This window comes from Falco cherrug, chromosome 1 (genome assembly GCF_023634085.1).
Source record: "Falco cherrug isolate bFalChe1 chromosome 1, bFalChe1.pri, whole genome shotgun sequence".
In the NCBI taxonomy this organism is placed as follows: Eukaryota; Metazoa; Chordata; class Aves; order Falconiformes; family Falconidae; genus Falco; species Falco cherrug.
Window position 1 is genome coordinate 62,056,568 of NC_073697.1, and position 20,068 is coordinate 62,076,635.

Sequence of the window (20,068 nt, forward strand, 5' to 3'; positions counted from 1 at the left end):
TCAACTCTCATATTTACAAATCCTGTTACTCTGAAAGTACCCTTCAATAGTATTCAGATGATTTTATGCATCACACACATCATTTATTAATACAGATTACAGCATTTAGTCAAAATTGTTGCCCTGCACACATGGCAAGGGCAAGAGCAAATAACTTTCTGATTGTCAGTGTTTTGATTGAATAGGCTTCCCATTAGTAACATAATTTCTCTGAATAATTGATGTGCATCATGAAAAAAATCTTTGCTGTACTGCTTACATTAATGATGTAGCTCTTTCTTAACAGGCTGATGACACCCCCTACAATACCTGAAATGTCCAGAAAAGGAAAGATGAGAATTTCTACCAAGAATTTAAAAGTAAAAGTAGTATCACCACATGTGAACACAAGTGTTTAAAAGAATGGTCCATGATTCATTTTTCTGCAGGTAAACAGAGAATTGTTCATTCTTCTGAGCTGTTAAGTCCACTTCTGTAGTGCAAAGTCACTAAGCCAGGGGTCCTCAAACTACAGCCTGCAGGCCTGATAGGGCCCCCCAGGGTCCTCAATCCGGCCCCTGGTATTTAGAGACACACACCCCCCCCCACTGGGGGCTGGGGGGGGGAAACCAAGCAGCCGCAGATGACTGCCTGCCACTGCATCCGCGTGCCGGCCCCCTGATTAAAAAGTTTGAGGACCCCTGATCTAAGCAGTCACTCCCCAAACATGTTTCTGGTCTTCTTTTGTCACATTAGCACTCTGCATGATCATATGGCATAAGAAACCCACAGCATGAGGGCTGAATCACAGTATCTATAGATTTCAGATAGTTATAGTTCCAGATTTGCAGTTCTGAAAGTTTCCTGGTAGAAGGAGAAGGGCCAAAACCTAGGCAGGTTAGTGATGGAATTTGATCTACATTTGAAAGAAGAGATACAATGTCCTAGTCTCAACAAGGAGAATAAAGGTACTTTCAAGTATTTCCATACGGCATCCCAGGCAGTATCTGAAGTGTAGTGATGGCAGCAGGGATCTCATTCACCTGGACTGCTTGTTGTCTGTTTACCTGTAGTCATGGAGTACAGAGTTCATTGCTAACTCCAAACATGGCCAGGAAGCTTTGGTAAACAAACAAAAAATTCTTGGGCATGTTTGTTGTCAGCACTGAGTTCAATGACTCTGCTAGTTTCTGATCTAGTTGGTTTCAAGTTAGACTGTATGTTTGTGAGCTGCAGTTGCATGTTTGACTGTAGGATACATGCATTCCCGGTGAGGCTGCAAAACTAACAGACTGGAATAACTACTATTTGCTTTAATTATGTGATACATCAGTACATACTAAACATTTGAATCAGAACTGAGACATTTACAAGTGGTCAGCGATAAATTGAAGGCTGACAACCTGAGTTTGAGCCCCCCAAAATGGGAACGGTTCCCAAAGCAGGCACTTTACCATGGCTGCACAGTCAGCACGAAAGGACTTTCCGCTAAAAGAAAGGAAAGCTGTGTCTGTGCAGGACTACCAGACCTCCCAGAAACATGCTTGCTGAGGCTGGTGACATTCTACTGCTTTTTATAAAAGAAGTTATGGATCTGTCAACATTTCACCGCCACCACAGTGACTGATAGAGCAGGGAGACATTTCAATTGTTAAAAGAGCAATGTAGTATAATTAGGGCTAAGATAATATCTGGCCATTTCTCCTGCTTTAGGTAGTGGCATTTCAAAACCCCATTAATATTGGATGTAAATATTTAATTTCACACTTTACAGGCAGTATTGACAGCGGAAGAGACGCACATACACATGACTGCTTCAGCTGGAATCTTCACAGAAGAGAAGTCCCTTGGTCTAATAGTTGAAACCTACATTATTAAGTTTAAATTTTTAACTGTAAGGAACATTGTTATTCATCATAGAAAGAGCTATATTTAAGACAGACAACTCTTTTCCTGAAGAGTAAATGACATTTAGATCCGAAAAATTAATCAGAAGGGAATATATTCAATGTGTAAGTCCTCTCCAAAAGAACAATAGAGATCTCGGGGTGCTGAAAATGGTCTAGACCTTCACTGGCTTTGCCTGCATCCTTGACAGAACATGGCATTAGTCTCTTCAAGAAATCATGGATGTGAAGAGAGTAGAAGCACTGTAGGACTGGTATAAAATCTTCATGGAAATATATTAGTGTTATTTTTTGTGAAACATAAGCTAAGTAACTGGCTTGAACGGAGGATAGCTGGTGACGGTATGTAATTACTGGTCTTGTTTAAATATTATCTGAAGCAAATCTGAAGGCCTGTTCATAGAAATTTACATAAGAGTTTACCCCAGTAGTGAAATGTTAGTTATACGGGATTCACCGATAGCACAAGGTTTGGGTATCATGATTAAAAAAATTGTTGGAAAGTTGTGACTGAAGCAAAAGGGTTAAGTTTAAAGATGTCACACAAAAACTTAAAGACAATGAAGACATTTTTTCACAAGTCAGCTGTATTGTTAGTTCTGGTGTTCATGGAACAACCTCAGTTTTCTTAAAGCCTACAGTAGGGATACATGTATATGTATATATAATGTACATATGCGTGTACATATGCACATACACGCCACATATGGTGACAGAGTATCACAGAAAAGAGACTAGCAGATCCACAGCCAAAGTTTTTAAAGGTATTCCCAATGATTTGATGCATTTCAATTACAGTGTTGAAAGGAAAGGGCTTATGTAAGTAGAATATATGCAGGGAGAAAGAGACTATGATCGTAAGATTTATTCTGGCTATTCTTAATGTTAATTATTCTTAGCATTTGCTATTCTTAGCCTAAGACTATTCTTAGCCTTAAAGTGAGTTTTTTAAAGATATCTGGCCCAAGGGAACAATTTGAATTATTTAGGCTGAAGGAGAGGGAGGCACAAAAACTCTCCAACCTGTGGACACATGGAGCTGCCAAGACCCAGGCGTCTCAAACATGACAAGGCTCGTAGGAAGAGGCAGTTTATGAAGCTGATTGACAGCACTGGAATGAAAAGAAGTAGCATGATGCATGTGATGGGCTGGTGCTGTGTCCCATCCTGTGTCACTTTTTGCTGCTCTCAGCCAAATTTTGCCTACGATGTACCCCAAAACCTCGGAAGCGTTGTCTGCTAGGACAGCCACAGCAGCTCTTTCCCCTTCCTTCGCACCTTCCCCCTGGAGCTTTGCCACAACACACGTGGAGCAGCAGCACCTGACGTGCCACCCCACTGCACGCTTCGGAAAGCTGCCCTGGAAAAACACACCCGGCAGGCAGCACAGGGCGGTGCGAAGGCCGCCGGCCCTGGAGCAGCCGTTCCTGTCACCTCACGCAGGGCCGGGGCTGCAGCCACCCACACACTCGCCCGCGTAAAACTGTGTGGGAAATTGTTTCTGAGGGCGGATCGCGACCCCCCCGCAGGTGCTGTTCACATGCAGAGCTGCAAGGCGCTCAGGACGAGACTAGGTTAGAAAATGCCAGTGATTGTCAGTAGTGAGAAACAGGTGAGGCTCGCGGGTGGGGTGTAACGGTCGCTCCTCGACCGTTAGGTGTTAGGGGCTCTGTAACGGCCGGGGGGGTGTCTGTAACGGCGCTGAGGGTGGCACTAAGCCCCAGTGGCGGAGTTGGGGCTGCCCGGCCTCCCTTCCCCGAGGGACGCGGCGAGTGACACGGCCCGACGCCCCGGGGAAGAGCCCCATCTCCCCGCTGCGCCGCCGCGCCGCTCAGCCGGGGGTGGCCCGGCTCCGGGGGGGAGGGGAGGGGAGGGCGGGAAGGGGGTCGGCGCGGCGGGGTGGGGTTTGCCGGCCCCGCACGTGTGGGAAGGCCGGGCACGGGGGCTTCCTGAGGGGAGGAGCGCCCCGGCTGCGCCGCTGAGAGACCCGCCGCTGCCACTGCGCCTCCGCGCACCCCGACCTGGCGCCGCCGCAGGGAGCCGTGCCCGGGCCCCGTAAGTGCCGCCCTTCTCCCGCCTTGCCCCTCCTCGGGACCGGGTGGGCGAGGGGTTGGGGGAAGAGCCGCCGCCGGGACCGCTCGCCTGGCTGGGGCGTGGGAGCGAGGGATCCCGCTCCCTCCGCGTCCGAGCCGGGCGAGGGGTCCCGATGCGCGGTTGGAAGGGGCTCAGCCCCCCGGCTCCGAGGAGCTACTCTTAGTGCCGGGCTGCTTGCGCGGGGAGGGAGGCCGAGGGCTCTTCTGCTGCCTCTTAAGCTGCGCCGCGGGGGAAGCGGCGCCGGCTGTTCCCCGCCGCCATCCCCGCCAGCGCTCGGCTGCCGCGGCCGGGCAGGGGCCGCACGGGGGTGCGGGGCACAAGGCAAGGGGGCACCTGAGGGCTGCGGGCGAGAGGTGCGGGACCGCGTTTGCTGGTCCCGGGGTAGCGGCGGCGGCTGCTGCTGCTGCTGCTGTTGTAAAGGTTTGGAGGCGTGGATGGGTGAAACTGCCCTCCCAGGGTTTCCCACAAGCTCGCTCCGGCACTGACTTCACCTGGAGGTTTTTGCTGAATCGAAGTGCACGGTCGCGCAACCTCCGTTCTTGGGTGCGTTGTGAGAAGCTGGGGAATTCGTGCTTTAGTGGAGAGCATGAAGTGGGTGCAGGTCCCTAACTCTTGTAAAGCAGGTTTAGGAAACCTAAGATTCTTCCCTTCTGCCAACTTGCATGTTTAAATATAGAAATGCGTTTGAAGTGTATGTCATCCAACGGGTAATGCTACTGGCAGCTGGAGGAAGCTAGCCTAATAAAATATTATTTAAAATTAACTTATCTGAAGCTGCAGAACAAAATCTTTTATTTTAAAATATCGATTATCACTTGAGATTTGTGATACCGTTTGGATGATAGAGTTGTGGATCTGATGGAAATCTTGCATCTGGGTGAACTCCACTAATTGCTCTGAACTGAATTAGTTTGGGGGGAGTGGGAGATACCACAGCACTTGGTTCTGGCAGTGAGTGTAGTTTCTGCTGATTGTTGTGCTGGTGCTCAACACATCATTCTAGCAAAAGTAACATACCTGTGTAAGGGATAGAAGTTTCCTGAAGTTTGGCCCAAGCTTTGAAAGGAACTCCTGCAAGCCTGCCTTCTACTTCAAGTATGTTAATACCCAACATGTATTTATTTAAAAGCTTTCAAACACATTTCTCTTTGTATTGTTCCTAATGAAAACCAAAACAAATACGTTGAGGCATTCAGATGTTTCAGAGGTGGGGAATGTAAGACAAGGGATCACAGCATACAGAACTTGTATATATTGAAACAAGCTGATGGTATTTTGTTTATGCTATAAAGACAAAGCAAATTCTATCAAAAGTTCATGTAGACGCTGCAGATTCAATACACAGTGGATCTTGATTAGAATTTGGATTACACAGTGTGGAAAATGTTTTGAGTTCTGGTTTGTGTTACCTAATGGCATTAAAATATTAAGATTGACAGTAAAAATAGGTATAAGGCCTATATGAAAACTGAACATTTTTTCATTGACATCTATAATACAGTATATAGTCAGACAGCAAAAGACATGGTGCCTGCCCTACTCCTATAAGCAGATGTCCATTGCTGCAGTTGATTCCATTTGACCCTATCACTGGCCACACAATGTTTCTAAATCCCTCTGGGTTCTGACATTAGTTGGGGCAGGAATAAAACAACCCCACAGAGACATGAGTAGCCATAATGATACCTTGTGAAAGGTGCAGTGACTCTTTGTATGAATGACATACATTTATAGTTTTTTGTCACGTGTTGTGATGAAAATTATCCATGCATGGAGTGATCTTCTGTCTAACCAATGTTACTAAAAGACAACTTTTGATTCTTCAGACTTAGATGAAGACTGGCATTTTGGGAAGTTTTAGGGCAGTGAAGTTTTGATCCCAGAGTTCGGTATGTTGGCTAGTGTGTGCACACATAAATGATCTGACCAATGTTCTTGACCTCCGTAAAAAAGTGCTTGATAAGATGCATGAATATGTAGCTACTTATAGCTTTGTATATACTTATGGATTAAGTCAAAATCAGTTTCAACTTAATAAATTCATGTGTTTTGTGTATTTTCAACCTGTTTGTATATAATTCTAATTTTTTCTAAGATGAATGTTCTAGTTAACAAGGTACTTAAGGATGGCAGTGAATTTGGAATCAATGTGTTAAGTTATTAATGTTGTTTATTAGCTGCTTTATGGGGATATGTTCTATATGAATATGTTGGCATAATAACTGGCAGTGAGTATAAAGACAGGTGAGATAAAAGGAGAATAATAATTTAAAACTGTTTTAAAACTTTTTTCACTTTTGAAGTGGTTTGGCAACAATGTATTTTGAAGGAAGAGGCTTCTGTTTGTTAATCAGTGGTTGCAGATGGCTGTTACAGTGACTAAAACCAGACAGACCTCCTGGGTAAGTATGTTGGATACAAGAATCCAGTAGCTTAGAATTCCTTTAGGTGGAGGTAATTGCAAAACCCGCATGTATCTTAAAGTGAAAAAATGTGAAACTTAAATTTTACAAGTGTAGGGTCCAGAAATGGGACAGATTAACTCTGCAACTGGGGGGGGGGGGGGGGGAACCAACATACATCAATTTAAGTCAGTGTGGTCTTTAGCTTCCTTGAAAATGCAACAACAACAACAAAACCAAACAAAATTGCTTCTACCTTTCAGCTTGCACACCCTACAGAGTAACTGAGAAAAGTTGTGACATGCATTCATTGCAAAAACAGAAAGTTGCTGTGAAGATTCAGTTCCTCTGTTTGTGCCATGGCAGATTTTTGTTCATTTTTGCAGTGGACTTTTGTTTAAGACAGAGGCAAGCAAAGGGGGAAGACTGCAAATGATCAAAAAAGAGCTTAAGCTAAATCTCAACAACCTTAAGTTGTCATAGACATTATAAGATCATAAAGTTCTCTCAGCTTTACTCATATACTTTTTTGATCACCTTCAACTGCATTGGTTCTTATAGGTATTTTGGCATCTGTTGATCGTGATAGAGAGTATCATATGACACACAAAAAAACCCCCAAACCAACACAACAAAGCATAGCTTGCCTGCTGTCCTGTTTTTAACCAGCATTCTCCCCAGCTCATTGGATGACATACTTCATGGTAGAACCCTTTAAGGAATTTTTTTCTATGTAGACAATATTAGGTAGAGCATTAACATAAAATATAGCATGCATTGTAGGCTACTGGTCCTGTCCTTGACTTATTGTTAACTTTTGACACTAGAATAAGTAATTTTCTGCCATTTCTATTCCCTTGTTTCCTCTGGTACTTCCCAGGCAATTTGTGATCTATTAATACCATATAGACAAAGATGTAGAAAACAGTTTGCAGTGATATTTGTATGCATATTTGTGACTTTAAAGCACAACTTAATGTATTCACATTAGATTTTTACATACTAAGATATTAAAAATTATTTTATATGCTGCTGAAATTATTAAAAAGTATATAAAAATACTTGGAGTCGTGTTTCTGTATCTAAAAGTTTTCATGTATCTGAAAGCAGCTACCTTCATGGCATCTTTGTCATTTATCACACTGCTTTTGATCCCTCAGTGTCACAATACAATTGTGATCCTGTCTTGTTGATTCTTCAACTTTCTGTGCATTGTCCAGTTGGGGTAAGAATCATCCTCATTCCACTGGTTTAGTAGCTAAACAATTTAGTATTGGTAAGTCAAGTGACAGGGCTGTTGGAAGCTTTCGGAGTTGAGCTTTCAGAAAATGACAAACGTGTCCTCCTCCTCTGCTGGGAAAAAGCATTTGTATAAGTGATCTGCCACTGCAAATCCAGTGAGAGTTATAAAGGTTAGTAGTAAAAGTGGCCTCTGGGATTCCTAAGTTTAGTCATTGCTGACAGTCATCCAAGATCTGCAATATTCTCTTGCCTGATGTCAGAATTATAATTTATCTGAGTGGACATACTCCAAGAGGAAGATCACTTAGAAATGCACTAAATGCAGTCATTGTCTTTGCATGTTCCTGCACAGGATTGTATATCTGTGGAATGAGAGATTTCTGAATGCATGTAGGCTACGGGTGGGGAAGTGTGTTCCATGTGCTTGACTGTAGGATGAGCTGTTAGCTCACAACATCTTGTTCTACACAGCTGGAGAAGAAATGCACCATAAACTTGAGTAAAGCATTCTGCATGTGAGGTGGTTGTTTCAGATCTCTTAATGACAAGATGTGATTTACAGCACCTTTGTATGTGGATATCCTTTAGTTCCATCAGTCTCACTTGACCATGAACCCCCACAGAAAGTAGGGTAGACAGGTTGTGACAGTCTAAAAAATTGATGGTCTAATGGCTAGTATTTGGTTTGTGTTTATTGAATGTAACTAGGGGAGAGGTGCTACTGGAACAGCGTCATACATCGAGAATTGTCATATCTATGCTTGCTTTATTGTGGCTAATAAGACTGTCCTAGACTGCATAGACTCCCATGTATGTGTGATGGTTGTGTATATACGTACATATATCCCCAATATATGCTACAGAGAGCTAAACATTAAACTAGAGTAGAATATTAGTATGGTTAAACTTAATAACAGAGGCCCTCACAAATAAAGAGTACCTCCATTCACATATCATAAAGTTAACAGAATCCCAAAGAAAGATCTAACCTCTCAAAATGTAGCCCAGAGAAGCAGTGAACTTCTGAATGGTATGGAATAGCAATGGGAAGGACACCACAGCTCTGATGACAGGCAGCTACTGTAATTTGGGTTATGGCTTCTAGAAACAGCATGACATTAGCTAAAACTAGTTTACATAAGATGACTTCTCCAAAACTTGTTTTGGAAGGTTAGAATCTCTTATTGGTGTCTGAATGGCTGCACGCATCTGATAAGTAGAAGTTAACCAGCCACACAGAAAAAAAATATGGAGGTAATGATCCTATATAAACCATCATATTACTGTCATACTTGTTCACAGACTCTGGTTCTTCTTCCATCTCACTCCTTCAATTATTTTTTCCTGTCATACCCAGTAGTTAATGTAGGTGACCTGTAAAGACCTCCATGCAGTTGCTAGAGAAGGGTGATGTTTGGTGCCCTCGGTTCCCTATAACTCCTCAGAAATGCAGCAGAGTGCACACAATAGCTGCTGTTTCTGGTAAGTAAGCAGAATGGGCAGACTTAGCATTGGTGATGCAATGTTACACTATAGTCCCCTGTGTCACTAATGGCAGGGTGGGTTTGCCTCTTTGTGATGGTAACACCAGTTTTAAGAAGTCTTGGGGTGGCTGTTCTCACTAAAGTACCTTATTTCTGAAAATTGTTTTGTCAGATATACTACCAGAAAGGGATAGTACTTGATTAGATTCATCCAATTTTACTAGTTGCTGGAATTTTGACAAGTGTGTCTGCTGTAGAAAGGTGACAAAATTTAGAAAGGTGTCAAATGTCAAAACTCAAATAAATGAACTTTCTTCAAAGATCTTCTGCAGGGAACTTAATTAGGTATCGTTTGTCAGTTGAGGTTGGACTGAAGGAGAAGGAAAACAGCACCAAGTGATTTTGGAACACTTTACTACCCTCTTCTGTGTTTAATATACAGCTTCACTTCACTTCTGCTTTTTGCTTTCCAGAATAAAGTGATTTTTTCTGAGAAATGTATGGAATAAATTGATTTTTGCTCTAAAGGATGTTCTTCATGTGGCACTTTTTTTGGGGAGGGAGTTGGATTCAGTGCAATCTAATACTGATTTCCTTTATTATGAAGACAGTGAGCGATGCAGGTAACCTGTTCTATAGCTGTGTGAATTCATGTAGCTAATACCTGGTTCTTGCCAATTTTGTTTGAGGTTAGTTAGTTCTTTGTCTGGAGTTTGATTGTGAGCTTTTTGACAAGATGGGGAAACGATTGTGTTTATTTTGTTTGTGCAGTACCATGTGCATTGTGGTTATGGAATAAATAATAATTGAAATAGAATTTGGAAGGGGTTATTTATTGTCCTCTTCTCAGTTTCCTTAGATTGCAAAACATCTCCATATTAGTTAAGGAAAATGTAACATTTGGATATCGTGAAGATATCTGATTACTCCCATGAGGTCTTAAATTAGTTCCTCTGTATTCACTGGCTATGATTGATTTGATGTAATATGGATTTTATTCTGCCCTTGAATGTTTTTGGACTATCATGCAGTTGAGAGAAAACAATGGGATGTGACTTTCCATAAAATGCTTTCAGCACTGTGGATTAGATGAAAAAGCTTGTGGATATATAGAATTAGCATGAATGTGTGATTCTTTTCAAAGGTACAGGTCTTCAGCGTGCCTTTTAGAAACAGTAGTTTAGATGACTAGGCGGTATTTTTGATCCTTATAATGACAGTCTAACTTGTTTTGAGGTTTGAAGCTAACAGTAAGTATTTGAGTGCAGTCAGTCACAGAATTCAATTGTTCCATTCTGCTGTAAGGATGTGAGGAGAGGGAGAATTTTTACGGGCAGTACTGGAGAACTATGTATCATGAAACGTCAGGTTTGTTGTGTGAAAATTGTAGGCCAGCAAAGATTCTTGCATGTTTTGCAATAACAGGTCCATGATAATTTCTGTGTTCTGCTGTTACTGTTTTTCCTCAGCAATATGTTTTTAGAAAATCTGGGTGCATTACACCTATGCACTGCTGACCAAGCTGTGTCCACAGTGTCCTCCTCTGTGTAGGCTTGGGAAGGGGCCCTGGGAGGTTACCGATACGGAGGGCCCATTCTGCACGTGTAATGAGGTCTCGTGTGTGAAGGGGCAAGTCCTGAGCTGGGGGCTTCTTCAGGCCTGTTTGCAGAAGGCATCTCTTACATCTGTGAATTTTTTTTTCCAAAAAAGTTACTTTTTTTTTCAATAGTCATGAGTACGTACTAGGTAAATTGCTATGCTGACAAACTAATAAGAGAAAGATTGCAGTTATCTTGAACTAAATCAATAAGAAGATCCAATATAAAACTGAGTGATAAGAATTACTGAGAAGTACATGGTGCTTGGGTTAGAAATACTATAAAATTTGCAATTATAATATTCACTGTCAGATGGAAAAGTTCAAAGAAGTTGAAATTTGTACTTCTTAAATTACCGTCTGTGAAGAGACTTCAGTCTTGCATCTTACAAGCCTGCTTTGGGGTTTTCACTGTTTTGAGGTGACCTGTGTACATGTCCTTGCCATTCCTCAAAGTGTATCTTATCCTTTCTGTTAGTTTAATTGTGCCCCATTCTGAATTGGCCCACATATTTACTACGAATAAAGATTAAAATATCTTTTCAAGTTACTTCATAAAGTACTTTGACTCCCAAGGAAGCTTCAAAGGTGAGTTGCTGTGCCTACTGTTCTCACAGTGCTCTCTTTCCCATTTCCCAACTTATTATTCAGTACAGTAGAGACGGCTGCACTTCATGTTTACATCAGTTCGCGTGGAATAACTTGATGGTCTGTAGAGATTTGTGCTGATGTAAACAATCTATGCCTACAGCACCATGCCCTGACCATCCTGGAGCTAAAAACATGTTTGCAAATAGACTTAAAACAATGAAGTATCTTTCCTAAGGTCTGTAACTGCCTTGCCCAGTATTTGTATTTTTCTGCCTTATTGTCTAGAGCCAAATGGATTCTTGTAATTTTTCCATTTATGTGAGAGATCTAAATACCTGACAGAAAGTAAGGTGGACATCCTTGTTGTTTTTCAGTATCCAAATGCCTGAAACCAAATCTGGCACATCTAGTCAGACTCTTCTTTCCACTGAGTGGAATTTAGAGCAATTAATCATACTTAGTTGAGGCAATATGCAGAGCTCCCCATATCGCCAAGGTCTCTGTTTTCCACTCAGGAAAATACATGGTTAGTGCAACACAACATCTAGGAAAAAGCTGAGAGAGGTCATTGTATATGAAGGACTTTTTGGGGCATATGGAGGCTGAATAGTGACAAATTTGTGCCACTTATGTGGCAAAAAAGAATATTATGAGGTTCTCTGTGGTAGCTTGTTTTCTGTAGCAGAGGTGACAGAAGATGAGACGCTGCATAGGTAAGCAATGATGATTCACATGGTGTTTGCCTCTGAAAAGTTTGAACAGGTTTGTTTAAGGCATGTGGTAGGCCCAGATCACTAACAGTTTCACGTTTTCAATCACATTTTGCATAAATTCTTGTGCTGCATAGAACTTATGAACCATATCAGGTCTGCATCATTCTCTAGCTTGCTTGAAAACTAAACTTGCAATTTAAGTAAAACATTCAGTGCTGGCTTATTTACATAGTCTCAGAACATTAGAAAGAAGAGCATACTTTGTGGTCTTTGGTTTTACTCTTGATGACTTGCTAGCAGAAATTTCCTTGACAATAAAATAAATAGGTTAGAACAATCCCACAGTGGACACCAAAGTTATTTAAATTCATACTTCTGCAGGAATGAGTTGTTCATAAATATGTTTTCCCATACGGAAAGTGTTGTGACTTCACAAATAATACGTTCTCTGCTTCTTTCTTGAGTATATTTTATTATCTTTTTAAACTAAAAGCAATAGAGTGTTAGAGTGAGATATTGCTTGCCTGTTTAGCAACAATAATAATAATTTTATTTTGCTGAAGTGCATGACAGTCACTCAGAGCTTGAGTACATGGATGCTTTAAGCCAAGACCATCAGGAAGACTAACCTGTGATCTTCTACTGCCCTCCACACAGATACTCCCCAAAATCATACATTTGGACTTTAGAGCTTAGTTTTATTGTAGCTCTGCCAATTATAACATGCTTTTCATATAGGACTCCTACCAGTCTTGCTTTTTGTTAATTTCTCCACCTCTGCTTCATTTTCCCTGCTGTCTTCTGAATGTTCAGTTTGTGAAATTGTATAATCTTTTTGTGGAAATTACATCAACCAACTCTTGCTGAGACTCCATTAGATCTTTAAGACAATTAGAAGAAGTTTTCAGGACTTAAAAAGTAGATGTTCATGTCATTTGGAGAAATCTCATTTGTGCCATGAAAATGCAGCTGTCATCATGGCGATAGAGCCTGATACTGAAAAAAACCCTGTGGCAGCAAGTTACCATTTGCAATGAGGTATTCTGGTGGAATGACTATCTTACAGCAGCGAGGTATTTACTGTCTGATTTTTGTGTGGCAGAGAGAGAAGAAACAGTCTGAGGGGGGGAAAACTCAGCCCTGTAACATAGTTTGCCTAAATGAAGGAAATCTGTTCTAATTGTTTCAGCATTTATTCCTTAGTGGGACACTGCTTCTGGGTATCCAGTCCAGAATTGTTTGCAGTCTCCCATGCAATGTCCTACTATTAGAAATATTTTATTAGACCATTTCAATTTATTACATGCATGTGCCTTATTCTGAGGCAATTAGTTTCAACATCAGACTTAATAACCCCATTTTGTATTTCTAATTGTCCCAGATATAAACTTTTATAAACCTTCCTGCAATTTTGTAGTACTCTGTAAAGCCTTCTATGGTGTTTAATTGCCTATATACTCCACTTCATTAGTTGTCTAAGCAAATAATTTTGGATTTGTATAAAATAAGAGGGTGTTTTTTTTTTCTGTTTGACTGTTTTTCTGTCCTATGTGGTAACAGATGGGTGGCACTTAGTTCAATGAACCAAATGCAAAAAGAGCAAAATTTGCAGTAAAATACTGTTGACGTTGCATTTTCATGCACACACAGTAAATTAAGTCAGCTTTCTGATTATGTAAAGTGAATGTTTACACTATTTCATTGTAACTAATTAAAATGTATCCACTATGCTCTGTGAAACAAGCAGCTTTCCCAGTCTGGATGTGTTCATAGGTACAGCTTGTGCATTTCTTACTGAAGCCATGTCAGCAGAAGCAGCTCTGGTGCTCCAGGCTGCTATCTCTTGTTCCTGCTTCGGTAACCATCCCTCTGTGCCTGCACAGCTGTTTGTAGTACTGCGCAATGAACTGGATTAGGAAATGAATTCATTTGTTTCTTTGGGATACTTTTGATTAAAGATCAGTTCCCTGTTCCCGTTTATCACACGGCCACACACATGGCCATACAGCCACAACTAAGGGATGGACCCAGAGGAGAGAATAGACTAAGCAGTATGAGTTACTTAAATTGTACCACCTTTGGAAGAAACTATTGAATATGCTCCACAGTAATTTATTTTATCCTCTCTGATTTTTCTTTCCTTCCTTTTAGAGTGTATTTTTTTTTTCTTTTACTGGACAAAGCATTAGTTGCCAAACTTTGGTCATTGGAGTGTTTTATCCCTCAAACTTCTGAAGTAAGTTTGGGCATTCAGAATCATATTTTTCCTGCAATATATGAACTCCTGTAGAGTTCAGTTCCACAGTTTCATTTCTTTGGACAGGAGCTAAAGCAAGTAAGAAATTTTTAATCATGAAGATATCACTTACCAAGTGCATTTTTCATTATGTTCTTTTAGATTTGTTCGGTAATTTACTTGTATGTGAAACTGTTTTTTTAATGAAGGATTTTGGATAGTTCCTACTTCACATCTGTTAATCTTTACTATAACCGTAGTTCCATTACTGAATATTTGACCTGATTTTGATGTCTGCTTGGCATTGTAAATATGGAATATTTCCATAGGAACCAGTGAAATTACTGAAGTTATAAAACATCCCTCTTCTCCATCCTGCCCCAACACACTCTCAATTCTCATTTGCATTTATTAGTAGGCTATTATAAGCTATCAGTTTTCTTTAAAATTTTCTTGTGCCTGTTTCTGAAAACATGCAATATTACAGTATATTTGTCCAAACAGCTGTGTGATAATTTGTACAAATTACTCCTGTAGAAGATGGTGAGTGTGATAAGTATCTTCCTTTAATCTACATCAAGGAACAATAAAATCCAGTTATTTTAGTGTGGCTGAAACATAGCTAATAAAAGCCTGGGTTTCAGTGTTCCATATGGTTTCTAAGAATTTGATAACAAACACTGCTGATAGCACACAGTCAAACAGTGAGTTGGTTTAATTGCAAGTGTTTGCAAATGGCAGAAAGGCAGCAGAAACACAGGACTCTGTGAATGGTGCTTATAGTGTTCCCTGGAGGGACAGCTTGGGGTCAGAAGCGGTAGCTGGAAAGAACTGTAAGCAAAGAAGCTCACTCCTACTTTGACTCCCACTACATTCAGGGAAACAGGACTCGAAATGCACGGCAGGGCATGTGAGATACACAGTGTTGAATTTCTCCACCTCACTGGAGGAGATTGCAAACCGTTGAAAACAGATCATCTGAGTCAGAAGAGAAAATTGTAGTAGCTGGCGGAGCATCTGCTTTCTAGGGAGACAAGCTTGCAAGTGCTGTACATAGAATCTTCTTCGATGGTAAGCAAAGCCTGTAAAAAAATTTCCCAAAGGCTGGAGAAAGACCTGGAACAGTGGTATATAGCAGCTTTATTCACAGTGCCACTTCTGTGAAGCAGCATTCTCATCAACAAATAGCATGGCTGCTGGTTTGAAAGTGGAGAACTTTTGCATTTCTCTTAGCAAATTTAGCAAGCGGTATTTCAGGAACAATAAAAAAACCTCCACAAAACTAAACTTGGGAAATAAATCTGTGAATTGGATAGGATATAGAAATTGTGTGCTTGAATATAGAACTGAGTCAGCCAGGGAACTTGCATAATGTTGAATGTTTTACCACAGCTTTCTACTCCAGAGGGCTGGAAGGGGAAAGGTTGGATTGCTCCATCAGAAGTACAGCAGTCCTTGACATTAGCATTTTTTATGACTGATACAGTTCTGCTGAAATTTATTTGGCTTGGTTCAGTATTTCTGGTAAATTGGGTAAATTACTGGGCAAACCAGAAAGATAACTTTTTGAGCATGGACTCTGAGGTAGGAGCCGTTACAAGAAACATGTTTTCTTGTCTGAAGAGGCAAAGCTTGATATTGATTGTATTAGTCTTTGAGAAATGGAATCCCACTCAAGGTTGCAAAATGTGAAGCAATATATACCATGCATTCAAACTAATGTTTCAGAAGATGATCCCACACCATGCTGCACCAGTGAGGAGCAGCTGACCATCCTAAGCAGTGAAGAATGGAAATCACAAAAATGTTGCTCCCATCCTGTGTGGGTGGTTTTGCTGGCCTTTGATAGCGATTTGACCATTTAGAGAGGTCCTTTTCATTTCTTGTATGTATCATTGAAGATCTATATCAAGAAAGTATATCTGAACCTTCCAGCCGCTTCTGGAATCTTGCTTACTAGTTAAATAATACGGCAGCATTGTGTTGTGTTATAGACTGGGAATTTAGCAATGTAATGTTGGAGAATTTTACTAATAAAAGAGATCCTGGCTGATACAGAGGATTGGGTTTGTTGGTTTTTTTTGTAGTGAATCTTAAGCTGGCAAGCAAGTCGGGATCCAAAGAACAACCGAAGGGCCATTTTTGTATAAGGATGAGTGTGTGACTGGTTTGTGTGTGACTTCAGGCTTGTACAGTATACCAGCTTGGTTTTGGATGATAGGAAGCAGATACTGCCTGGATGCCTGCCGCAGCCTGTTTGCTATACTGTGACATATACTATGTACAAGAAGGCATATACTAAGCCCTTTGAACTAGATGGACAGTTACCAAGATGAAATTTGTATCAAAAGGGAAGTGGGAGAAGTCTAGTTAGTACTGATTTAGATAGATGAGCCCTCAAATTCAGCAGTGCCTCCTACCTGAATTCCAAGTTCATGTATTAAAACCATCTCAGCACATGGTGGGGATAAGCTTTCATAAGGGTCTTCTCCAGAAGCTGAGAACACAGCTGTGGAAACGGGAGACTGAAATGAGTTGATAAACTCCTCCTATATACAAATGCAGCTTCTGTAAGTTGCTGTCCTTGTCTTTCTCAACTGTTTCTTTTCTTAGAGTTTGTGCTGAAATAAGAGTGTTGGCACTGAAATAAAGGCATGAGGAAATAGAACTTGGGGAGTATTTTCTTAGAAATAAAGCAGAACTAATAGTGTCTATATAATTTCTGTAGAGGCCTCGTTATACTTTTTGAACTTCAGATCAAGTACCCTGGAGTCAGAGGTTCATTTGGCATTCTCATCAGTGAATGCCACATCAGGGTGCAGGGTGTGGTGTCAGTATTCAGCTCATTACACAGAACTTGGAATGAAGTAAGACTTAAGTAACTTTTGTAACTGGTATTGTCTAAATATCTCTATTTCCACAGTGTCTATCAGTAATGCTCCAAACTGAACAACCAACCTGTCCAAGTTTACTTAAAATAGAGTTGTCTTTTGCAGGCATTTCTGCCAGTGGAGGGATCAGATCTGATGCATTATTATGAGTCATCCACCATCAACACTCCCGCGGTTTGACGTTCTAGACTTTTTTTCTTGCCATTCAGACTGTCATGGCATTTACAGGTTCTTAGCTTGCCTGACCGTTCTGCATTGCTTGAAAATCGACGTGTCCTAACTCTGAGTTACGGTTGCACCAAAAAGGAGTTATATTTTAAGTCTGTCGTTTCACAAATGTTGCAGCTGGCATGACAACCAAAAGAAGCAATGCCCCTTGCCTACAGCAGTTTATCCTTCTGCATACATACCCTGCAGTAATGCTGGTACAAGAACTGGTGCAGCTCTGTAGTGTATTGTATCAGGAAACTAACCTGGGTCAAAACTCTTTCTTTGTATGAGGCTCCCTTCCCCAGTTTAATTCACTTTGCAGCTACAGAAATGTTCAAGTTGACCCAAGGGAAGAAAGCAGGAGTAAGCATCCAGTCAGGGTACACCACTTATTCTGGTGGAAATATCAGCTTAAGGTGTTAGCTCAAATTATGCCCTAACCGCTGATGAAGCAGTGACAGCACAGAGCTGAGCTCTCTGGTAAGCACCTTTGCATTCAGGTGGGTTGGCAGACCAGCCTGCAGCCTTCACAGCAGAGGATTCACTGTTACCTGTAAGCAGTGGCAGGGTCTGCTTCAGCAAGTGGTGTAGCTTGGCAGGAATGAAGCTGTAGAGGAAAACTTGTGGTGCTGTGGATCCACTGACTGCACCACTCATGTTTTCGTATGTGTGAGAACTGGGAGGACATCAGCTTACCTTTTGTCTGGCCCCACAGACTGAATTTCCATTACCAGTTAGAGTGTATTAGGTGCTGTTCTGGAGCAGGTATTCAAATTTCTTTCATCCAAAAGGATGGTTCAGGATTGCTCCATGGAATGAACCAAAGCACAGTGAATGGTGAAAATGACTGGGAGAGTAGCTTTGATAATACGCATCTGAGCTAAACAAAAATGCCAATGCAAACATACTCAGGGTGACTTGACTCTGCCTGTACACGCTGCAGTCAGGTCATTACGCTGACAGTGGCACTGATGTGAATGAAACTTGTTGTACATGACTCTCTCGTTCTTTCAGATTCCATTTCAAAACTTTTTGTGGTGACAGTTTTACAACTAGCCCTGCATCAAGCATGTCCCACTGTCACTCTCCAAAGCTCTGAGACTGATGCAGTCACTCTGTGTTGGTGGTGACAGTCAGGGAGAAATAAAAAATTCTAGCACCATTTAATTACCTGTCTCTATCTACCTTGGTAGTAGTTCATGAACATTGATCTAAGTATGGTACCATGAAGTCTAAGTCAAATAAGCCTTCTACTGGACTGTTCTTGGTGTGCACATCTGCTATCGTGAAATTAAGTATCCAAAGAGAGGAAGCTCTTATCCCAGACTGACTGTGGATCTTCAGCTGATGGAACTTTGCCAAAAAGAGGGAAGTGTAAAGAAAGTGCTTGAAAAAGTTGCATTTGCTGTGTAATGGAAAATATTGAATCTGCACAACTTAAGAAGCACCAAAGAAAGAAACCTGGGTGTAAAAATTTAGGCAGGAAATCTGCTTCCTTTTGATGCCAGTTGTGTAAATAGGTAACTATTGAAAAAGTAATTCTGCAGGAAGCATCCAGCCAAGCTTGGATTGCGAGGTGAAAAAACCTAATTGCTGGCCTGAATCAACTTATCTTTTTCTGAAAGATGAACTTCACGCACTGTTTCCATTCTTGTTTGAAGGTATTAGCAGCAATAGCAACACTGGAACTTCTTGTTTTGACAGTCAGGAAAATTGATTGCACGTCAGTAGGAAGGTGGATGAACCCACCACGCCATGCACGCACTTTAGGTTGTTTTACCTCTACTTTTCTTATACTACTGATTTTTCTTAGATTTAGCTCTTGGACAGGCCTTGATTCTGAGCTGGGTGTTACTGCAGTATGACTAATTGCAGAGATATTTTTTATCTTAGCATGGCTGAAAAGTTTCTTGTTTCTCTAACTAGGACTCAAAGTGCATTTATGGAAAGAATTTTGCCATGTGGCTACAATCTGTAGTAAATTCAAGTGCTTTTATAACAAAGCCTTTAATTTTGAAGGGATTTCAGTCTTTTTGATTATACATAACTGTTTGAATTTCTGGATCAAGGATAAAAAATTAAGTATTTTCTTTTTCTTTTTTTATAAAGAAATAAATGCTGACTCTTCCTTCCCCTCCTGTTCTGGAGCTAAAACAGCTTGGCAGTGGTGTTTGAACATGGTTCCAGTTCAACCAGTTTTGGAACATAGTTTGGCAGGCCAGAATGGATTAAGGACAAACTATGTTTTAAAACCTAATTCTAAAATTGTAGCTGTAGTGAAAAAGAGTGATGCAAAACTCAAATGCAATGAATGTCTGTTCCCTTGCCTCCTTTTTTCTTCTTTCTCCAGTTAGTCAAATTGTGCTAGGCTGCTAGAAACTGCTCAGACTTCTCATGAATCTTACAGCTCTTCTGCCTGAGCCTTAGTCAGTGTGGACAGGAAATTACATAGTTAACTAGTTCTTTGAGAAGTAGCTTGCTTTTAAATCATATTATCATTGGGTAAAATTTCACTTACCTTAAAAATTGTGTGGAGCCTATAGTACTCCAAATAACCGATCTTTTTCTTTGCTGTGTAATTTCTTGCAAAATAGTTGAATCAAACTCTGTTTCTATCTCCCTTGATACCTTCCAGTGTTGTACAAACACAGCTCCTTTCAACTGCTTTAGTTTATCTGCTGTTGACTTTAGAAATACAATTTGCAATATGAAAGGATGACTG

General features: G+C 40.9%; 1 protein-coding gene across 4 annotated transcripts in view; it reads left to right on the forward strand.

Annotated features, from left to right (window-relative positions):
- Positions 1-3,278: 3,278 nt before the first annotated feature.
- Positions 3,279-20,068, forward strand: part of SLC7A2 (solute carrier family 7 member 2) — a 58,752-nt gene continuing 41,962 nt past the window's right edge. The window contains exons 1-2 of one of the 4 annotated variants that reach the window (XM_055702562.1): positions 3,858-3,941; positions 6,284-6,382. In XM_055702562.1, the coding sequence (XP_055558537.1) occupies positions 6,344-6,382 (39 nt within the window). In that variant the 5' untranslated portion in view covers positions 3,858-3,941; positions 6,284-6,343. Of the gene's footprint in view, positions 3,499-3,831; positions 3,942-6,283; positions 6,383-20,068 lie in introns of those variants that run through there. The other 3 variants (XM_055702566.1, XM_027802154.2, XM_055702582.1) reach the window with 3 other exon arrangements.